This window comes from Gorilla gorilla, chromosome 8 (genome assembly GCF_029281585.2).
Source record: "Gorilla gorilla gorilla isolate KB3781 chromosome 8, NHGRI_mGorGor1-v2.1_pri, whole genome shotgun sequence".
Lineage (NCBI taxonomy): Eukaryota > Metazoa > Chordata > Mammalia > Primates > Hominidae > Gorilla > Gorilla gorilla.
The window spans coordinates 40,565,163-40,587,669 of NC_073232.2; the positions used below are offsets into that span (position 1 = coordinate 40,565,163).

General features: G+C 41.6%; 1 protein-coding gene across 5 annotated transcripts in view; it reads right to left on the minus strand.

Annotated features, from left to right (window-relative positions):
• Positions 1–2,993: 2,993 nt before the first annotated feature.
• Positions 2,994–22,507, minus strand: part of SAMD8 (sterile alpha motif domain containing 8) — an 83,048-nt gene continuing 63,534 nt past the window's right edge. For all 5 annotated transcript variants that reach the window (XM_019035452.3, XM_019035454.4, XM_019035453.3 and 2 more), the window contains exons 3-6: positions 20,362–20,457; positions 16,443–16,560; positions 8,913–9,063; positions 2,994–8,741 (exon numbers count right to left, since the gene is read on the minus strand). In XM_019035452.3, coding sequence (XP_018890997.1) covers positions 8,437–8,741; positions 8,913–9,063; positions 16,443–16,560; positions 20,362–20,457 — 670 coding nt within the window. In that variant the 3' untranslated portion in view covers positions 2,994–8,436. The remainder of the gene's footprint in view (positions 8,742–8,912; positions 9,064–16,442; positions 16,561–20,361; positions 20,458–22,507) is intronic.

Consider the following 22,507-nt stretch of genomic DNA (forward strand, 5'->3'; position numbering starts at 1 on the left):
CTTATCATTTTACTATTTTAAAAACACTTTTTTTTTTTTTTTTTGGAGACAGAGTCTCACTCTGTCACCCAGGCTGGAGTACAGTGGCACGATCTCGGCTCACTGCAACCTCCACCTCCCGGGTTCAAGCAATTCTCCTGCCTCAGCCTCCTGAGTAGCTGGGACTACAGGCGCACGCCGCCACCCCGGCTAATTTTTTTATTTTAGTAGAGACGAGGTTTCACCGTGTTGCTCAGGCTGGTCTCAAACTCCTGATCTCAGGCAATCCGCCCGCCTCCCAAAGTGCTAGGATTACAGGCGTGAGCCACCTCGCCCTGCATCTTAAAAACACTTTTGGGCCGGGCACGGTGGCTCACGCCTGAAATCCCATCACTTTGGGAGGCCGAGGCGGGCGGGTCACGACGTCAGGGGATCGAGACCATCCTAGCTAGCACGGTGAAAACCATCTCTACTAAAAATACAAAAAATTAGCCGGGCGTGGTGGCGGGCGCCTGTGGTCCCAGCTGCTTGGGAGGCTGAGGCAGGAGAATGGCGTGAACCCGGGAGGCGGAGGTTGCAGTGAGCTGAGATCGCGCCATTGCACTCCAGCCTGGACGACAGAGCAAGACTCCGTCTCAAAAAAAAAAAAAAAGAAAAAAAGAAAAAACACTTTTGAAGATTACTTTTGTAGCTAGGGAATTAAGATATCATTTTAAAATCTATAAATTTAGGCCAGGCGCAGTAGCTCACGCCTGTAATCCCAGCACTTTGGGAGGCTGAGGCGGGTGGATCACCTGAGGTCAGGAGTTTGAGACCAGCCTGGCCAGCACAGTGAAACCCTGTCTCTACTAAAAATACAAAAATTAGCAGGGCATGGTGGCAGGTGCCTATAATCTCAGCTACTTGGGAGGCCGAAGCAGGAAAATCACTTTAACCCGTGAGGCAGAGGTTGCAGTGAGCTGAGACAGCACCATTGCACTCCAGTCTGGGCAACAAGAGTGAAACTCTGTCTCAAAAAACTAAATAAATAAAATTAAATCTATAAAATTGGCAAACATAAAAAAATTCTGTAATATATTGCTTTGGCAATGGTGTGGATTAAGCAATTCTCCTGCCTCAGCCTCCCGAGTAGCTGGGTCTATAGGTGCGCACCACCACGCCCAGCTAATTTTTGTATTTTTAGTAGAGACGGGGTTTCACCATGTTGGCCAGGCTGGTCTCGATCTCCTGACCTCATGATCCGCCCGCCTCGGCCTCCCAAAGTGCTGGGATTACAGGCGTGAGCCACCACACCCAGCTCCTCCTGCCTTGTTAAGATATATTAAGATATTCAATAATAGAAATACCCCCATCTAATCAGAACAGATTCCCACTTCAGTTAAACCTTCCCCAGAAGCTGCGTAACTCAAGCCCACATCCTATCCTTTCCAACACCTCCCCACTGAGATGCCCCACAACTCCCCATGGTGTGTATTCTCCATTATAACAAACAATAAACCCAACTTATTCAACTAAGGTGTGTCCTTCATCCTTGGCTGGAAGGCACTGGAACATGTTAAGTGAAATAAGCAAGGTATGAAACCACGTGTATATGTACATATATATGTATATGCTACAATTGGAGTAAAATAATGTAAACCTTTAAAATTAAAAAAATATGTTTGTAGGCTGGGCGCAGTGGCTCATGCCTGTAATCCTAACACTTTGGGAGGCTGAGGCAGGCGGATCACCTGAGGTTGGGAGTTTGAGATCCGCCTGACCAACGTGGAGAAACCCCATCTCTACCAAAAATACAAAATTAGCCGGGTGTGGTGGCGCATGCCTGTAATCCCAGCTATTTGGGAAGTTGAGGCAGAAGAATCACTTGAACCTGGGAGGTGGAGACTGTGGTGAGCCGAGATCATGCCACTGCACTCCAGCCTGGGCAACAAAAGCAAAACTCCGTCTCAAAACAAAACAAAAACAACAACAAAAAAACCCATCAGGTACAGACATTCACTTCATAATGTGACCCAGGGCTCCTAAAGCTGGAATATGAGCAGGTCTTGGTGGTTCTGTATTTCTGGCTCTCATGGGAGCCCCGTGAACTGAGAACATACGGCATTTAAATGTCATGCTACTCTACCAGAAGCCTTAAAACTATCATTTGTGCATCTTCAAAGTTCCAGCTGAAGGTGGCAACTGAGCTCCTCTGAGGCACTCTCTTAACTCAGCACCCTCATCTTAACATCTCCGTGAGCAAGGCTACAGTACTTTCATAAATTGGCCCTTACTACAACCTATGTGGTAGGCACTTTTTTCCACTTAAATAAGGTTAAGTGGAGGTTTGAAGAAAAACTTCATCAGTGTCAGAAACACAACTCATACCCAGGTCATCAGAGCCTAAACCCAGTGCATTTTCTACTCCACCAAGCTCCTTGAGGTCTCTTCTGGACTATTTTTTTCCCAGAGTTCTCAAAAAGACTAGCTGGGCCAGCGCTACAGAGGCTACATATTAGCAGTGATCAAGAAGACAAGTTCAGTTGCGGATCAAGCTGATACGATCCTGTACCTGTGACAATGCTTAGCATTCTAACTACTCCACAGTTCTGGACTAAGTTCCACAGATTTAAAGTTGCAGAGCTCAATCATTTGCTTGTTTTTTTGGAGACAGGGTGTCACTTTGTCACCCAGGCTGGAGTACAGTGGCATCATCTCGGCTCACTGCAGCCTCGACTTCCCAGGCTCAAGTGATCCTCCTGCCTCAGTCTCCCAAGTAGCTGGGACTACAGACACGCACCACCACACTTGGCTAATTTTTGTATTTTTTGTAGAGACGGGGTTTCACCATGTTGCCCAGGCTGGTCTTGAATTCCTAGGCTCAAGCGATCAGCCTGCCTTGGCCTCCCAAAGAGCTAGGATCACAGGCGTGAGCCACCGCACCTGGCCAATCATTTGCAAAAACTAAAATTCATTATATAAAAAACTGACCAGCTCCATTAATAATGCAAAGACATTTCAATAAGAAACTGTAATCCAACTTTCAAATGTTTTATTTTTAGTGTTTTTAAACATTTTAATACAACAAAGATATAAAATAATATATATTAGTTAAATTTGGATTTAATTTAGAATCAAGATATTTACTTATGTACAAACACTGTGCTTCAAGGTATGGCTACCACAGGAACTTTCACATCTTCAAGTAATACTAGTTTCTCTGTGGATAGAGAGACATTTAGGTAGAATTCACAAAACAAAACATGTCCGTTTTAGTCCAAGCTAATTTTGCTTCCCCCATTAAGTACCAGTTTCCACTTTCTTTGTTCCATGTCAGAAATACTTCATTTTTCTAATAATACATAGATCCTCTGAATAAAACTTAGTAAAACTGAACATTTTTAAGATGACATTACTAATTGATAATATTGCTTGGCTATGTTCAATTCTCCAGACAACCCAGTTCTTCAGATTGAAAGAGACCTGAAGTAACAATGAAATTACCATAGTGTTCTTTCTCTTGCCATATCAGGCACAAACTTTCCTTACGCTGAAACATGGAATACACTGAATAAAAAGTCCTTTGGTTAATTTAGGGTAGAATGTATTATAAAAACCAGAATAGCTGAAATATGGCTTACAGATTTCAGAGATATTTGTATAGAACTTGAAGCAAAGTAATTGGTCACATTTTAGTTATTTGAAATTGGTGGCATTACATCCGGGTGAGGTGAGAAGGGGGTCCAAAACCTAGTTTCATACTAATTTTAGTCATTCAAAGTTACTCAAAGACAGGGAAAAGAAACAAAAAACCTACTCAGTCTCTTTCCATTCTTATTAGTCACCTGAAGCATTCTGACCTTTGATGTTACTAACAATTCTCCTCTACAGCAGTATGGGATAATTCAGGCTAAACTGCTTACAAACACAAACTGTTAAACTGTCAAGTTGGCATTAAAATTGACACCTTTGCTGGCTTAGAAACTGTTTAAATGAAACCAGTACTGTTTAAGAAAGCAATTGGACTATTCTACAAGACAGCTTTCTTGTCTCAAATGCCTGAATACCTTAAAGAATTGGCAAATGACTATATTATCATTACCTTTAGTATGAAGAAAACGTAAGTCTATAAAAGACTATCAAATAATTACATTTATTAAATTAGAGAGTTTAAAACAAGAATGTGGTTAACATTCTTAGGCAATTTAGATCTAGAATCCTTTAAAAAAGCTTACTATGAAATTAATGGTGAAACTGCCTTTTGTTGAGTACAGTCAAAGAAGACTAGTGTTATAAATATGACTTTGTGAATACATGAGTAATACTTTCCAAACAGATGTTTCTAAAACAGACTGTTTCTTATCAGCTATAAAACAATCTGGTTCCTCTGTTTCCCATTTACAAATTACAGGATTTCTGGAATTCTTAGTAAAAACACACAGGCAGAGACAGGGCACAAAACACCACTGCTCACAAAGAGTTATAATCCCTGCAGGTCTCTTGATCCAATGGGTTCTGGTCTCTCTGTCACTGACTTTTTCTTCTGAATAGCCCACATTATTATTTTATTTTATTTTGTTTTTTTGAGATGGAGTCTCGCTCTGTCGCCCAGACTGGAGTGTAGTGGCAGTATCTCGGCTCACTGCAACCTCCGCCTCCTAGGTTCAAGCGATTCTTCTGCCTCAGCCTCCTGAGTAGCTGGGACTACAGGCATGGGCGTGCACCACCACACCCGGCTAATTTTTGTATTTTTAGTAGAGACGGAGTTTCACCATATTGGCCAGGCTGGCCTCGAACTCCTGACCTCGTGATCTGCCTGCCTCAGCCTCCTAAAGTGCTGGGATTATAGGCATAGTCCGCATTATTTAACTGACTGGTTCTAAGGATAAGTTCTGATTTCAAAGGATACAAATAAATAGAGCTAGAAGTTCTATTTTTACCCTTGCAATTCTGGTCAGAAAACTATGGAAAGGATAGCCACATAAAGAATTCTTGCAGCACAGCCACGAAAGGTTTCCTCCAAATTATTTTGTGATAACAGCAAACCTGCCTCCTTCAAAGCCTCTTACTCTCTACCACTCTTCAGTTACCCTTCAATAACACTACCCTACCTGGTCTTAAAAAAAAAAAAAAAAAAAAGTAAAAGAAAAAAAAGGCAACACTGCTGCCAGGAACACAGAAAATGCATTGAAGACTTGTAACATAACCTCCAGTTTGCATCCCCAAACCAAAAACCTTTTGGTTCCTTCCTTACTAAAGTCTCCATGATGATGTAAGCCTTCACAATTCTGCAACTACAGAACCAAATACAAGGTCAAAAAATATGCAGACCAAAGCCATGTAGCTTCTCTGCTTAGCCACATTCACAGATAAAATGTAAACATAAATACTATCTTCACTATGGTTTAGATTTTAACCAGAAAAAAAAATGAAGACAAAATCTGGAAGTTTCTGGACAAAACAAAAAGCAACTAAAATACAGGTTTCATGTTTAAGTAAAACTGAAAATAAATTTGTCTCAATGTTTTCCAAGAAAGAGATGATTAATTTATGTAAACACTGCCTTATAATAGTTAAAACAATAAGTTATACCTAACTTACATTTTTCTCAAAACATATATGAGCAAGTGCAAGGCTGAAAAGTTATTTTACAATCCACATTGCAGTCTGTTGTTAGGTCTCTCAATGTCAATGGCTCTGCAAAGTTAGTTACATTTATTTTTCTATTTGGTCTTAGAATAGAATTTATATGAAGGAAAGAAGACTGAGGTTAATAGCTATTTAAGTTTTTGTTATTGATTGATTGATTGATTGAGGCAGGGTCTCACTCTGTCCCCAAGGCTGGAGTGCAGTGGCATGATTACAGCTCACTGTAGCCTCAACCTCCTTGGGCTCAAGTGATCCTTCTGCCTCAGCCTCCCATGTAGCTGGGACCACAGGCATGCACCACCACGCCCAGCTAATTTTCTAAACAACTTTTTGTGGGGACGAGGTCTCACTTTGTTGCCCAGGCTGGTCTCGTTTACCGGAGCTCAGGTGATCCTCCTGCCTTAGCCTCCCAAAGTGCTGCGATTACAGGCATTAGCCACTGCACCCACTCTAATTTGTTTTTTTGTTTTGTTTTGTTTTGAGATGGAGTCTCGCTCTGTCACCTAGGCTGGAGTGCAGTGGAGTGATCTCAGCTCACTGCAAACTCCACCTCCTGGGTTCAAGTGTTTCTTATTCCTCAGTCTCCCAAGTAGCTGGGATTACAAGTGCGTGCCACCATGCCCAGCTAATTTTTGTAGTTTTAGTAGAGATGAGGTTTCACCATATTGGCCAGGCTGATCTCGAACTCCTGACCTCAAGCCATCCGCCTGCCTTGGCCTCCCAAAGTGCTGGGATTACAGGCGTGAGTCATTGCACCCAGCCATGTTTTTAAGAGAATGGGTCTTGCTACCTTGCCCGGGCTGGAATGCAGTGGTTATTCATAGGCGTTATAACACACTCCAGCTTCTAACTCCTGGCCTCAAGCAATCCTCCTGCCTCAGCCTCCTCAGAAGCTGGGACTATAGCCTTGCACCACTGCACTCGGCTTAACATTTTAGCATTAATGTTGCCATACAGTTTTCTGAACCCTTTCCCAAAAGCCAACATCAGTGCCTCCCTAGCTAAATTCAGTCTGTTCTGTCACGTAGAAAAATAACAGTAACACATCTTTTTACCTGAAGGGTCAAACCACTCTAACTGGCATAGGAAACATCCTTTACTTTTCATGATTATGCAACTTCTTTACATGAGATGTTGGCATTTTGTTCCTAGCATGTAACAGAATCAGCAATTTAAGATATCAGATTCTGAGGTGTGAGATTTAAAAGCATAAAAGTTGAATTGCCTTGCAGCATTTCTCAAGTGAGAAATACAAAAATAATGTTCACAGCAGACACAAATTGGGGTCATTCAGCACTAGCTGAGACTTGTTTGCATAATTTCCTTTCCTACCCAATTCATTCAGGCTCCTATGTAGCTTATACAGGGGTGGGAATATGACTCAAAGTGCAAAAATAAAATATTTCACCCAGATAAGGAAGGAGCAAGCTTCTGCTATGTGGTCTAATTGCAGGCCTCAGAATGCCAGCACCTTTTCTAAGTTTTTGTTTTAAAATGGAATGTAAAAACTACATAATTAATATTCCAAGCAGCTAAGCTCATTAGTTGGGAGTTTAAATTCCAATTCCATAACCATCCTACTGTCATAACTACTGTAAAAAATCATTAAAAATAAAGTAACAAATGTTATCATAGAGGTGAAATTACTTAAAGTACTAAATTTCTAGTGTTGTAAATAGCAGCTAAGTTATATCACTTCCTGACTGCCAAATTAAGACTAAATAGAAAGAATGTATATACACCATTATATTTAAAAGTAAAAAACAACAAAACTTTTTCATATCCAAGTATGTCTGAGACTGTTTACTTCCAACGGCCAAGAATGATAAATTTCAAAAACCAAAAAGTTATATTTTGCGTGCTGTAAGTTTCTTTGCAGGAGAAAACAATTCTTTGCATGCATACCTCCCTACTTAACAGCATTAAGAACTTTATCTAACATCTGGTAAAACACTCCTATTTGGCTCATTTAATAACACCATTAAAAAAGCATAAAATTGAACTGTCATCTAACAACTATAGCACAAAGAAGTTATTCTGGGTACCTATACCACTAACATTAAGCCCATTTATTTTTATGGATGCAGCCATTTCTCCCTCATGAATACTCACTGAGGGTTACACTGAACCCTCAGAACAAAATAGGCACTGCATCTTTTGTTGCATCTTTGGTGAAATATGCCAGCCCTCCATTTGCATTAATGAGGAGACCAATGGCATCCTAGCCAGTACTCTGTCACGTCATCTATGGCCTCTTTCATTCTCTTCTTATTTCAGGCATCCTGGTATGTTCAGTATATTTAAAGATGGTTCAGAAGGCAAAAACTCTTTGTCAGTAAAACAGATCATGTCCCAGGGTTGCATTTTTTAAAATGAAACAAAGATTAGTCCAAAGAACAAGTACTGTCACTTGGTAGGGTTTCTTCTTCTAAAGGTAATAAGGAGCTTCAAAACATATTATTTCTTGACTAGAGCCCTACTGGAAATCAATGAAAATTCCTCAACCAGCAAACTGCTCAAGTTGACTTGTTTAAAGTTCAATAAGCAAATACTCAACAGGAAAGGGTACAGCCTGACTTCAATCACAACATTAAGTCTTCCTAAAGAGAAGGGGCAGAAAACATCTACTTAAGCTTTCTGTTCAAACAGCTACATAAGGACTCTTGATTGTTCTTTCTTGCTTTTTATAATCATAACTTTGCTCAGAACAGAAAACTTTACTTTGTCAACACATAAGCCAGGCATCTAAGAACAACCTAGGGGGAGAACACAAAGTTACTCATTTTCAACAACTATTATATATTTAATCACAAATTCATTAGATAGTATTCATCCAATTAGCCTTTTCATTATTGCTGGTTTTGAAAATGGCCAACAATATTCATTAGGTACTGTGCCATTAACATTGCATTCAAAAAAAGAGAACATGGGAAACCAAATCCTTGCTCTCCTACTCTGCTGATATGCTCTGGTATTGGCCAGAGTATGGTAGTACAAAAAGAGTCTTGTTGTTATATAAAAAGCAATAAACACATCAATGGAATAATGTTCATGGGCAGCCAAGATGAAGAAGATTCCAAAGAGGTTGAGAACCCAGGATAAAGTGTGCAAGAAATTCCAACTTCTTGGTGTATCTAGGAAAAGGACAGAAAGATCATTTTAAAGCTACATTCCTTCCAATGCTTCTCAGTCACGTTTCTCAGGTCAGGCTGTTTTGCCATTCTTTACAGGATCTGACACCCTTCCCACAGCCTTCACTGCAGCTAGTTATCTAATACGCATAGAAGCACTAAAAAGATACTTACATTCGGTGACAAAGAAATTCAGCATAGTTAGGACGACTGTGTGGCCACTAAACATGTAATCTCCACATGTGTGAACGCCAGTCAGGGTCATACCAAAGCCACTCCAAATGGCAAAGGCTCGATGTAATTTCTCCCATACACTGCCGTATATCTATGAAGAAAAGTTATGAATTACTGCTTCAAATGCTTAGGGAGGTGGGAACTTCCCAACATCCATTCCTATTGAAATTCAAATGCTGAATAACTTAGAAATAAGATCTAAGCCAAAGCATCTAGGCCCTCAGTCTAATGAATTCCAGCCAGACTTCAAGAATGGGTGGGCAAAGCTTGGCTGTACTCAGAAATATTTTGGTAATTAAATGAAATCAGACTGGGCGCAGTGGCTCATGCCTGTAATCCCAGCACTTTGGGAGGCTGAGGTGGGCGGATCACCTGATGTCAGGAGTTCAAGATCAGCCTGGCCAACATGGTGAAACCCCAACTCTACTAAAAACACAAAAATTAGCCAGGCGTGGTGGTGCACACCTGTAATCCCAGCTACTAGGGAGGCTAAGGCAGGAGAATCACTTGAACCTGGGAGGCGGAGGTTGCAGGGAGCCGAGATCGCGCCACTGTACTCCAGCCTGGGCGATAAAGTAAGACTCTGTCTCAAAAAAATTAATTAATTAATTAAAAATAAATGAAATCACTGTAACATGAACTCCTTTACTAGGAGTTCCTTTATAATAAAAAGTTCTCTATAATACAAAAGCATCTCCAAGTTTTTAATCCAATATCACAGTAGTAGTTGCTTGGCTATTCTTGCCAATGAGACATAGGCTATAACAGACGGAGATTAATGTCTACCTTTCAACATCCACTCTCCCCTTCTTCACTGGTAACAGAATCTCAAATATATGAGGCAGCAATGAATTCAGCCAAAATATTGCCTTTCCCAGCCTCCCTTGTAGCTAGGTGTGGCCACGTGACTAAGTTCTGTACAATAAGATCTAAGTAGAAGTGTTAAGGGTTTCTGGGAAGGCTACTTATCACGGTAAGAGACAACAGTTTTGAGGAAGTCTTTTCTAACTTTTTACCTTTCCTTCTTTTAGTCTACAACTCAGACTCATTCAACTGGAGGTGAAACTCCAGCAACCATCTTGGACCACAAAGTGGCCTTGAGGATACAAGCCAAGTATTGGGATAGCAGACCAGAAAGACAGAAGAATTATGGGGTTTTTTTGGATGACTTCGTAAAATTATCATACCAGACCTTGTGTACCTACCTTCAGACTCTTTTTTGAGAGAGAATAAACCATTGTGTGTTTATTAAACCATAGCCACTTTGAATTTCCAGTTATCAATAGCCAAACCTAATCCCAACTCCCACACATACGCCTAAAAAAGCAGTCCATTTTGAGGAAGACCTTGAGTGATAACTGCTTTACAAAAGAGGGACAGTCACTTAAAAAAAAAAAGCATACTGCAGGGTGCGGTGGCTCACGCCTATAATCCCAGCACTTTGAGAGGCCGAGGTGGGTGGATCATCTGAGGTCAGGAGTTCGAGATCAGCCTGACCAACATGGAAAAACCCATCTCTACTAAAAGTACAAAAATTAGCTGGGCATGGTGGCACATGCCTGTAATCCCAGCTACTCAGGAGACTGAGGCAGGAAAATCTCTTGATCCCAGGAGGGGGAGGTTGTGGTGAGTGGAAATCGTGCCATTGCACTCCAGCCTGGGCAACAAGAGCAAAACTCCATCTCAAAAAAAAAAAAAAAAAAAAAGAGGCCAGGCACGGTGGCTCACGCCTGTAATCCCAGCACTTTGGGAGGCCGAGGCGGGTGGATCACAAGGTCAGGAGATCGAGACCATCCTGGCTAACACGGTGAAACCCCATCTCTACTAAATATACAAAAAATTAGTCGGGCGTGGTGGCGGGCGCCTGCAGTCCCAGCTACTCGGGAGGCTGAGGCAGAAGAATGGTGTGAACCCGGTAGGTGGAGCTTGCAGTGAACAGAGATTGCGCCACTGCACTCCAGCCTCACTACACTCTAGCCTGGGCGACAGAGCGAGACTCTGTCTCAAAAAAACAACAACAACAAAAACCACACACAAAAAGGCATACTAATATTATTATAATAATACAATTTAATAATAACATAATAATGGTACAAAAAGGTGCTAAAATTTTATGTACATTTACTATGTGCAAGGCATGCTGCTAAGTGCTTTATATGTTACTGCATTTAATTTCCACAGCAATCCTATGAAGTGATTTAATTGTGCAGATGAGGAAACTGGCTTAGAGAGGCAACATAGCTAGTAAGTAACACAGTCAGGATGTGAACCCAGGGAGCCCAATTCCAAAGCCCTATGTCTTAAAGATTCTATCAAATATGACCAAAATAAACAACCTCATAGATATCACAATCTCATTAGGAATCTCACCTGCTGATTATACACTGCCCAGCTTTCCCTTTCTGCCTCATTTGAGGGAAAGAAAGGAAGAAGAATTTATTATTAGAGAGAAAGAAAGATAATACACATGGGTTTGGTTCTTCTGTGATCGCTATGAACACGGGCTTAGAGATATTACTCTTGAGAAAGTAAAAAATCATGTAGTAAATAAACAGAAGAGACTGGTAGGAAAATGTCTCAACCAAGGATAGGAAACTAGTGATGCCAGTCAAAAGGCAGTTATCTCTCCATCCTTTCCCATCTTAAATGTCTCATATATCCCTCCAAAAAATAAAAACTGAAACACAACGGAGCAGAATGAATAGGATGTTTTGACAAGAGAAGGTGTAGAAATATGCATTAAGTGTTTCTAAATTTCAAAAATAGGCATGTTCTTGGTTCTGTCCTCAAACCCCTTACTTCCAGGAATGCAATTTCAAGCAATTAATTTATTATAACGAAACTACCTTATGGAATTCACTGTAAGGGATTTGATTTCTATTTATAACAATTACTGCAAATAATACGGGTCAATAAGTAGGTTATATTATAATTCAAAGCAATTAACAGTATTTAGGTCAGATTGGAGTAGAAATATCTATATATAACCAACTGATAAAAACAGTCATTAGAGACAGAAAAAGGGCTGTTTATACCATAGAAGGATGGTATCTAATTTATTTTTGCAACATATGTTGCAGCCCTATGCACGGATATCCCTCTCCTCAGTGGCTGTCCTACAATTAAATCCCTTAGCTACGGAAAATGTTCTCTTTTCAGTGTAATAAGCTTATATTTTTCTTCTTTAAAATCTGTCCTGGCTAGGTATGGTGGCTCATGCCTGTAATCCCAACACTTTGAGAGGTGGAGATGGAAAGAGCACTTGAAGTCAGGAGCTCGAGACCAGCCTGAGCAGCAAAGTGAAATCCTGTTTCTACAAAAAAAAAAAATTAAAATTAGGCCAGGCACGGTGGCTCACGCCTGTAATCCCAGCACTTTCGGAGGCCGAGGCAGGTGGATCATGAGGTCAGGAGTTCAAGACCAGCCTGGCCAAGATGGTGAAACCCCATCTCTACTGAAAATACAAAAATTAGCTGGGTGTGGTGGCAGGCGCCTGTGATCCCAGTTACTTGGGAGGCTGAGACAGGAGAATCCCTTGAACCCAGGAGGTGGAGGATGCAGTAAGCCAAGATCGCACCACTGCACTCTAGCCGGGGCGACAGAGAAAGACTCCGTCTAAAAAAAAAAAAAAAAAAATCAGTTGGCTGTGGTGGTGTGTGACTGTGGTCCCAGCTACTCAGAAGGCTGATGCAGGAGGACTGCCTGAGACCAGGAATTTTAGGCTGACAGTGAGCTATGATCATGCCACACTGTACTCTAGCCTGGGTGACAAAGCGAGAATCTGTCTTAAAAAAAAAATGACTAAAATACAATAAAATCTCCCCTAATCAACTAGAATACTATTTGGGTGAAACTCTTCATACCATGTACACAGCATACTATTTTGGAGAAACTGCGCATACCATGCACAGAAACAAATTCAAAATAAATTAAACCTGTAAAATATAAAAAAATAAGAACATAAAAGCATCAGATATTACCTTTCATCAATCAGAATGGCACTGCTGGCAAGAGGGTGAGAAAGCTGACACGCATACATGTTGGCAGTAGTGAAAAACTCATCTTTTCAAGTGTGTATTTCAGCAACACATATCACTTTTTTTTTTTTTTTTTTTTTGAGATGGAGTCTCGCTCTGTCACCCAGGCTGGAGTGCAGTGGTGTGATCTCAGCTCACTGCAACCTCTGCCTCCCAGGTTCAAGTGATTCTCCTGCCTCAGCCTCCCGAGTAGCTGGGATTACAGGTGCCCGCCACCATGCCCAGCTAATTATTTGTATTTTTAGTAGAGATGGGGTTTCGTCATGTTGGCCAGCCTGGTCTTGAACTCCTGGCCTCAAGTGATCCACCCATCTCGGACTCCCAAAGTGCTGGGATTACAGGCATGAGCCACCTTGTCCAGCCCATATTATATTTTTTAATGTGCATGTCCTTTAATTCTATAATTTTACTTGCAATAATTTATCTTAAGGAAATAACTGAGTAAGTGCAAAAGCACAATGTACAAGAATGTTCACTATAGCACTGTTTATAAATAGTAAAATTTTGAAACAACCAAAATGTACATCATTTGGAGCCTGGTATCCACAATGGAATACTGTTAAAAAGATGAATATGACCACATGTACTTCTTCAGAAAAAAGTAAACAACATACTATTCAATGAAAAATAGGCTAAAGAGGCTGGGCGCGATGGCTCACGCCTGTAATCTCAGCACTTTGGGAGGCCAAGGCAGGCGGACCATGAGGTCAGGAGATTGAGACCATCCTGGCTAACACAGTGAAACCCCGTCTCTACTAAAAATACAAAAAAAATTAGCCATGCATGGTGGTGGGCGCCTGTAGTCCCAGCTACTCGGGAGGCTGAGGCAGGAGAATGGCATGAACCTGGGAGGCAGAGTTTGCAGTGAGCCGAGATCGTGCCACTGCACTCCCGCCTGGGTGACACAGCGAGACTCCATCTCAAAAAAAAAAAAAAAAAAAAAAAAAAGAAAGAAAGAAAGAAAGAAAAGGAAAACTAGGTTAAAGAACAATGTTTGCAATATAATCCTACCTTGTTTCAAAAGTATCTATGAAAACTTATATGAGGGCCAGGCGCTGTGGCTCACGCCTGTAATCCCAACACTTTGGGAGGCCAAGGCGGGTGGATCACCTGAGGTCAGGAGTTCGAGACCAGCCTGGCCAACATGGAGAAACCCCAACTCTACTAAAAATACAAAAAACAGCCAGGCGTGATGGTCCCAGCTACTCGGGAGGCTGAGGCAGGAGAATGGCTTGAACCTGGGAAGTGGATGTTGCAGTGAGCCCAAGACTGTGCCACACTACTCCAGCCTGGGCGACTGGGAAAGACTCCACCTCAAAAAAAAAAAAAAAAAACAAAACCCAAAAAAACTTATATGAGTGTGTAAGTATGCTTAAAAATGGTCTGTGTGGCTATACACACAACTGTTAACTGTATTATTTATAGGGTGTGGTAAAAAAGAATCAGGTGAATTTTTACTTTTTAATATATACATTTCTATATAATTTGAATTTTTATAATAAACATAATTTTATAATTTGAAAAAAATTACTTTTCCTTTTTGGAAAAAGAAAAAAGACCTCAAAACAGCTTTTACCTTAAAAATAAAACATTTCCTTTACATGAAATCCTGTGTCATATCAACCCTTCCCCCTTTCTTACTGGTCAGTCTAAGCCTTCCTAATACCAGGAGAAAGTTTTGTCACCCTTCAGCTCAGGGGTATATTTTTAGCTCTTGATCTCCTTTGGCTGCTTAATCTTCCCTTGTTGGCATTTCAGCTATGATACTGCAGTACAAGAAGTGAACTTGAATGCTGTTACAAACAACATTAAAATAATTACAAAGGTGTTAACACATACATTTATTTGAATATGTGAGAACACAGAATTAAAGCATAGAGGCCTAGAAAAGTAGAGTTCTTTTGTCCAAATTTGTATATAATTTGGACAAAATTCTTTGCAAATTTGTATACAGATTTTAGCCAATTTTGTATATAAAGTACAGGTGATTTTCAGAGTCTTATTTTGTTCCCATCTGCATAATTTCTTCTGTTTAATGAGAAAAGATGTCTACAGTACACCAAAACAAATCCACAAAATATAAAATGAAAACCAAAAGTCAGCCATTATTTTGTTTATCTCAGAAAGAGTAAAGTTTAGAGTGCTGAGTATGTCGTCAAACTGCAACTTTCTTTTTGTTTGTTTGTTTGTTTTGTTTTGAGATGCAGATTCACTCTTGTTGCCCAGGCTGGAGTACAATGGTGCCATCTTGGCTCACTGCAACCTCCGCCTCCTGGGTTCAAATGACTCTCATGCCTCAGCCTTCCGAGTACCTGGGATTACAGGTGCCCGTCACCACGCCCAGGTAATTTTCTGTATTTTTAGTAGATTGCACCATGTTGGCCACGCTGGGTCTTTAACTCCTGACCTCAGGTGATCCACCTGCCTTGGCCTCCCAAAGTGCTGGGATTACAGGCGTGAGCCACTGCACCTGGCTGGCAACATTTTTAAAGGAGTGAGGAGGACAGTGAAGGAACCAGAGCATGCCATATGAGAAACTTTTAAAATGCTAAGGATGGTGGGAAAGGGAAAATGATAATTGAAAGAAAATTGTTTTCTTTCTTTCTTTCTTTGTTTTTGAGACAGAGTCTTGCTCTGTTGCCCAGGCTAGAGTGCAGTGGCGCGATCTCGGCTCACTACAACCTCCGCCTCCCAGGTTCAAGCGATTGAACCTCAGCCTCCTGAGTAGCTGGGATTACAGGCGTCCACCACTGCACCTGGCTAATTTTTGTATTTTTAGTAGAGATGGGGTTTAACCATCTTGGCCAGGCTGGTCTCAAACTCCTGGCCTCGTGATCCACCCACCTTGGCCTCCCAAAGTGCTGGGATTACAGGCATGAGCCACTGCGCCCGGCCAAAATAAACACTTTTTTTTTTTTTTGAGATGGAGTCTCGCTCTGTTGCCCAGGCTGGAGTGCAGTGGCACGATCTCAGCTCATTGCAACCTCTGCCTCCCGGGTTCAAGCAATTCTCTGCCTCAGCCTCCTGAGTAGCTGGGATTACAAGTGCCCACCACCACGCCCAACTAATTTTTGTATTTTTAGTAGAGACGGGGTTTCACCATATTGGCCCGGCTGGTCTTGAACTTCTGACCTCATGATCCGCCCGCCTCAGCCTCCCAAAGTGCTGGGATTACAGGCATGAGCCACTGCGCCCGGCCGAAAGAAACTTGTTTTCTATAGCTCCACAGCATAGAACGAGTTTCAACAGAAATAACAGAGAGGTAGAATCTGGCTTAAGACTTTTACCAAATTATTTCTATAGTTTTTTTTTTATAGACATTGCAGATACTAAAAAGCACATTTTAATACTATAAGCAAAATCTTAGCCCTATTGCATATAGTGTGCCATCAACCCACCAAAAACAAGATTGATAAAGAAGGTAGCAGGCTACCTTTCCAGTACACTGCAGGTGTTGTCCTGGCACGGAGAGGGAGGTCACAAACATGGTAAAGCAGCGAAGCAAGAATACAGTTCCCATCAGACTACAGAGCCTTCGCAGAAGTATTGACCTGTAACAGATCAACCAAAAAGGGGGAAAGATCAGAAGAAAACAAACCAAAAAACCCCAGGCATCAAATATTTACTACAAGGAAGAGCAAACAGAAAAATCACTAGACTCTTTGAAGAGGACAGAAATCTTAAAGACCATCAAAAGCATCGTTGTCCAATAGAATTCTCTGCAATGATGGAAATGTTCCATATACTGTCCAAGAAGCTATTTATATACTATGTGGATCTTACGGACTTGAAATGTGGCCAGTATGACTGAGGAACTGAGTTTTAAATTTTATTTCATTTTAGTTAATTTAAATTTTGCCATAATGAACAATACAGACCTAAATTAGATTCTAAGAGCATCATTTCACTGATAAGAAAATATGGCTAAGAGTCCAGGCATGGTGGTGTGTGCCTGTAATCCCAGCTACTTGAGAGGCTGGGGCAGGAGAATCACTTGAACCCGGGAGGTGGAGGTTGCAGTGAGCCAAGACTGCGCCATTGCACTCCAGCCTGGGCAACAATAGTGAAACTCCGTCTCAAAAAAAAAGAAATATGGCTAAAAGAAAGTAAAAGAGTTATACAAGACAGAAGACAAGTAAGCCTGGTGTTAGTCCTATTACTGAAAATTGCTCTTAAATTATTTATAAGAGATAAAGTTGGCCGAGGATGGTGGCTCAGGCTTGTAATTGCAGCCCTTTGGGAGGCCAAGGTGGGAGGATTGCTTGAGTCCAAAAGTTTGACAACAGCTTGGGCAACATAACCAGACCTCATCTCTACAAATAATTTAAAAATGAGCTGGATGTGGTGGTGCACACCTGTGATCCCAGCTACTTGAGAGGCTGAGGTGGGAGGGTTGCTTGGGCCTGGGAGTTGGAGGCTGCAGCAAGCTATGATTGTGCCACTGCACTCTAGCTTGGGTTATGGAATGAGACTTGTCTCAAAAAATAAAAATAAAAAACAAAAAAAGGAGGTAAAGTGAAACACCTGTGATTCCAGGGAATTTTTTGCTCATTAATAACACTGTAGGCTAGGTGCAGTGGCTCATGTCTATAATCCCACAACTTTGGGAGACCAAGGCAGGAAGGAGGATCGCTTGAGACCAGCCTGGGCAACACAGTAAGATCTTGTCTATAAAAAATTAGTCAGGCATGTTGGTTTGTACCTGCAGTCCTAGGCTGAGGGGAGAGGACTGATTGAGCCTAGGAGGTCAAGGATGCAGTGAGCCATGATGATGTCACTGCGCTCTAGCCTGGGTGACAGGGCAAGACCCTATCTCAAACAAAACAAAAAAACCCACTGTAAATTAGTTAATGATAGTAGCTATTGAATACTCATTCTAACTTCTCTTAACTTAAACTTAAGCTATAAAACACTATGTTTTAAAAAAAAGTTTATATCAAGTATATATCAAATAAAAATTCTGAGTAACTGTCACTTGGGTAATCATGAACTGCACTGTGACAACACCAGTACTGTTGGACTAATATTCCTGACGACAGGGACCATACATCACATATTTTTGAAATGATCCTCCCACCCTCAGAGAAAGCACTGAACACAAGACTAGGTATGTTTCAAGCATTAGTGTGCACTCCTGAGATGGAGCCTAGGAATCTGCATTTTAACAAGCACCCAGGTGATTCTAATGAAAGTGGTACAAACACTTTGAGAAACACTTTCTTTGACTAAGTAAACATTAACACTTGGATTTAACGGGTTACCTCTATGCTTTGTTAAACCTACCAAGGTTTCCTGTAAGGTAAACTCCAGTTTTGAAGAGTAGATAAATTCAAATTCATGAGATCTTGTGAGGCAAAGTTAACCAGAAAGCAGCAATGATACACATGTTTTAAAACCACCTCTGGTTTTAAGCAATCCAGAATTTAAAATATTGCTGCAAAACAGGACAAAATGGGAGAGAATATGGCTCAATGTGGCCTAAAAGTATGATAAGAATAGTAACCACCAACCTTTCTTTTCACCTTCAGAACACTGAAATAACTGCTGCTTAGGACCTAAAGCTCATCACTGTGGTTTACCTCAAGCACTTCCTGGTGAGGAGAAAGGTCAAAACCTCAAGCAACTACCCTTGTTCCTCTCTCCAGTGTTCCAAAGACAATGGAGAGCAGAAGCTACAATTTTTTTTTTTTTTTTGAGCAATCTCAAAAGCTCACATATCTACAGTTTTTTAAAAAGCCCCTCAGGAGCTTTTATGCAATATCTACTAATTTTATCTTTAAATTTTTTGTTTACAATGCCTTGTTTTTTACTTAAATCCACTAATTCTTCCTGCCCATTAAACTAGGAAAGGAGCCCCCCAGGCTTCCTTTTTTTAATTAAAAAAATTCTTCCTGGCTGACTCTGGGTACACTGCCTGTGAGTTAGCCCTGCTCCACAAGAAGCAGTAAAAGTAAATAAAATGAAAGTAAATAAATTCTTTCGTCTATATTTTTTGGTGAAAGTGCCAAGACGCACTTTCCAATTTAGCAACTTCCTATACCATCTGAAGTAAAAAACCGCACAGACTATATGTACATGTTGTGCAAAATAATCTTTCTTTTTTTTTTTTTTTTTTTTTGGAGACAGGGTCTGGCTCTGTCACCCACGCTGGAGTGCAGTGGCACAATCATAGCTCACTGCAACCTTGACCTCCTGGGCTCAAGCAATCTTCCCACCTCAGCCTCCTGAGAAGCTGGGACTATAGGCATGTGCCACCACACCTGGTTAATCTTTAAATTTTTTGTAGAGACAGGGTCTCCTCATGTTTCCCAGGCTGGTCTTGAACACCTGGGCTCAAGCAATCCTCCCACCTCAGCCTCCTAAAGTACTGGGGTTACAGGCATGTGCCACTGTGCCTGGCTAATAATCTTTTTTTTTTTTTTTGAGACAGAGTCTCACTCTGTCACCCAGGCTGGAGTGCACTGGCACAATCTCGGCTCACTGCAAGCTCTGCCTCCTGGGTTCATGCCATTCTCCTGCCTCAGCCTCCCAAGTTAGCTGGGACTACAGGCACCCGCCATCATGCCCGGCTAATATTTTGTATTTTTAGTAGAGACAGGGTTTCACCGTGTTAGCCAGGATGGTCTCAATCTCCTGACCTCGTGATCCGCCTGCCTTGCCCTCCCAAAGTGCTGGGATTACAGGCATGAGCCACCGCACCCGGCCAATAATCTCTTTTTTAATGGGCCTCCTCAAAGCAGAGAAAATTTCTTCCATCTAAACATGTGACCAAAGAATGTCCTTGGAAGAGTTTCTATCCTACAGAAAGTAACTTTTCCAGTTTGTTTCTAAGGAAAGAAAAGGCTTTCTTATCTCAGCTCACCACAACGTCCGACCCTGGGGTCCAAGCGATTCTCCTGCCTCAGCCTCCCAAGTAGCTGGGATTATAGGCATGCGCCACCACACCCAGTTAATTTTGTATTTTTAGTAGAGACGGGATTTCTCCATGTTGGTCAGGCTGGTCTCGAATTCCTAACCTCAGGTGATCCGCCTGCCTCAGCCTCCCAAAGTGCTGGGATTACAAGCGTGAGCCACCGCACCCAGCCTCTTTTTTTAGATCAGAGATCAGCACGATCAGCCATGGGGCATCTCTGATCTTTCCGTGCAAAATGCATTCAGGATTATTACTAAATATGTAGATATTATCTTAGGCTGACTCTTACTGATCAAACTCAAAATCCTTTGTTAATAACTATGTCACAACGACCAGAGAAGGAAATTAACAAGGAAACTGCAAAGAGAAAGGTTAAGATTTTATGATCTTGATACAAGAGTCAAAACATTTTCAGTCATTTAATGGAGTAATGAGGTACCTGTGCTTGTGAAGAAGAAGAACCAGGAGCCAAATATAGCACAGAATCATGCCACATACTTCCGTCATGGCAAAGGCCCATGGGATTCTAGGAACGCTGGAACAGAAAAAAATGATTTTGAATTGAAGAAGTATACATGTGAATGATGCCACCCTTTTCAGTAAGGTGCTCTTTTAATAATGACCTTAAAATTGGTTTTATATAACTTTTATCTCTTACAGAAGATGATATTTGGAGAAACTGGGAGAAAAAGTCTGTGTCATAAAGTACCCCCACCTATCGGAACCTGTTTCTTGTCCATTGATTCCCAGTTAGGGTTCTCTATAAAGAAGTGACTGACAGCAAATACCAGAGGGAAAAAAAAAAAAGAAGTGGCAACCCTTTTCTCCCATGCTATAGCACAGCAGATCTGGATATAGGACTACCCACAAAGGACAATGGGAGAAAGGCCCATTTCTTGCATGAAGCGCTCTTTTCAGAGTGCAAACAATCAGGGTTTGAACTTGATGCTTTGTTGTTGTTGTTGTTTTTGAAACAGGGTCTTGCTCTGTCACCCAGGTTGCAGTACAGTGGCGCCATCACGGCTGACTGCAGCCTAGACAGCCCAGGGCTCAAGTGATCCTCCCACCTCAGCCACCTAAGTGGCTGGGACTACAAGGCCTGTGAAACTATGCCTGGCTAACTTTTTGTATTTTTTGTATGGGGTCTCACTTTGTTGCCCAGGCTGGTCTCAAACTCCTGAGCTCAAGTGATTCTCCCGTCTCAGACTTCCAAAGTGCTGAGATTACAGGTGTGAGCCACAGCGCCTGGCCCCTTGTTTTTGTTTTTTGTTTTACCTCTTTCTCTCTATCCTCCCTTGTTTTGTAACCCTGGTTTTTTTTCTATTTTCAATTTGTCCCTTTTTCCTCCCCACCAAACAGCTCCTATGATTACCCACTAATAAAGGACAGGTCACTTTAAGAAAGAAAAAGGAGAGAGAGGGAGAGAAAAAGAAAGAAAGAGGCTGGGCATGGTGGATCACGCCTGTAATCCCAGTGCTTTGGGAGGCTGAGATGGGCCAACTACTTGAACTCAGGAGTTCAGGAGACCAGCCTGGGCAACATGGTGAACAATCCCAACTCCCAGGTCTCTACGAAAAATACAAAAATTAGCCAGATGCGGTGCTGCGCGCCTGTAAGTCCCAGCTACTTGGAAGGCTGAGGTGGGAGGATGGCTTGAGCCTGGGAGGCAGAGGTTGCAGTGAGCCGAGGTTTCATCACTGCCTCCAGCCTAGGCGACAGAACCAGACCCTGTCTCAAAAAAGAAAAAAAGAAAGAGGGAAGAAAGAAGGAAGGTAGGGAGGAAGGGAGGAAGAAAGGAAGGGGAAGGAGACTGAAACGAATGAAATAGTCCATTAGGTCATCTCTGGGTGCCAGAATTATTGACGTTTCTTTTATTCTTTGTACATTTCTACTAAAAACTTTTCTACAACGACATGTTAATTTTATAACTAGGGAGATAAAGGTATTTAAAAAAAGAAAACATGGCTGGGCGTGGTGGCTCACGCCTATAATCCCAGCACTTTGGGAGGCCAAGGAGGGTGGATCACGAGGTCAGGAGTTCAAGACCAGCCTGGCCAACATGGTTAAACCCCGTCTCTACTAAAAATACAAAAAAATTAGCCGGGCATGGTGGCAGGCACATGTAGTCACAGCTACTCGGGAGGTTGAGGCAGAGAACTGCTCGAACCCGGGAGGCGGAGGTTGCAGTGAGCCAAGATCGTTGCCACTGCACTCCAGCCTGGGTGACAAAAAAAAAATTCCTCTCTTTTACAACTTTTTGTAATTCTCTGGAGCTAATAAATTCTTCTTTTTTTTAGTTTGCTCTGTGTTTCCTGAGTGCTTATTACTAACTCATCCCCAAACTAGTCTATCAATTTCAATTTTTCCTCCAGGGCAATCTCTCCTAGAGCCTTCTCCCTTTTATTCCAATTTAGAATGGTTGTATTTTCCAATCCTCCTGCATGGTTATTTCCTAGAATAAAATTAACTCTCATCTTGGCAATTCAGTTTTATTTTTTTTTTTTGAGACGGAGTTTCACTCGTGTTGCCCAGGCTGGAGTGCAATGGCGCGATCTCGGCTCACCGCAACCTCCGCCTCCTGGGTT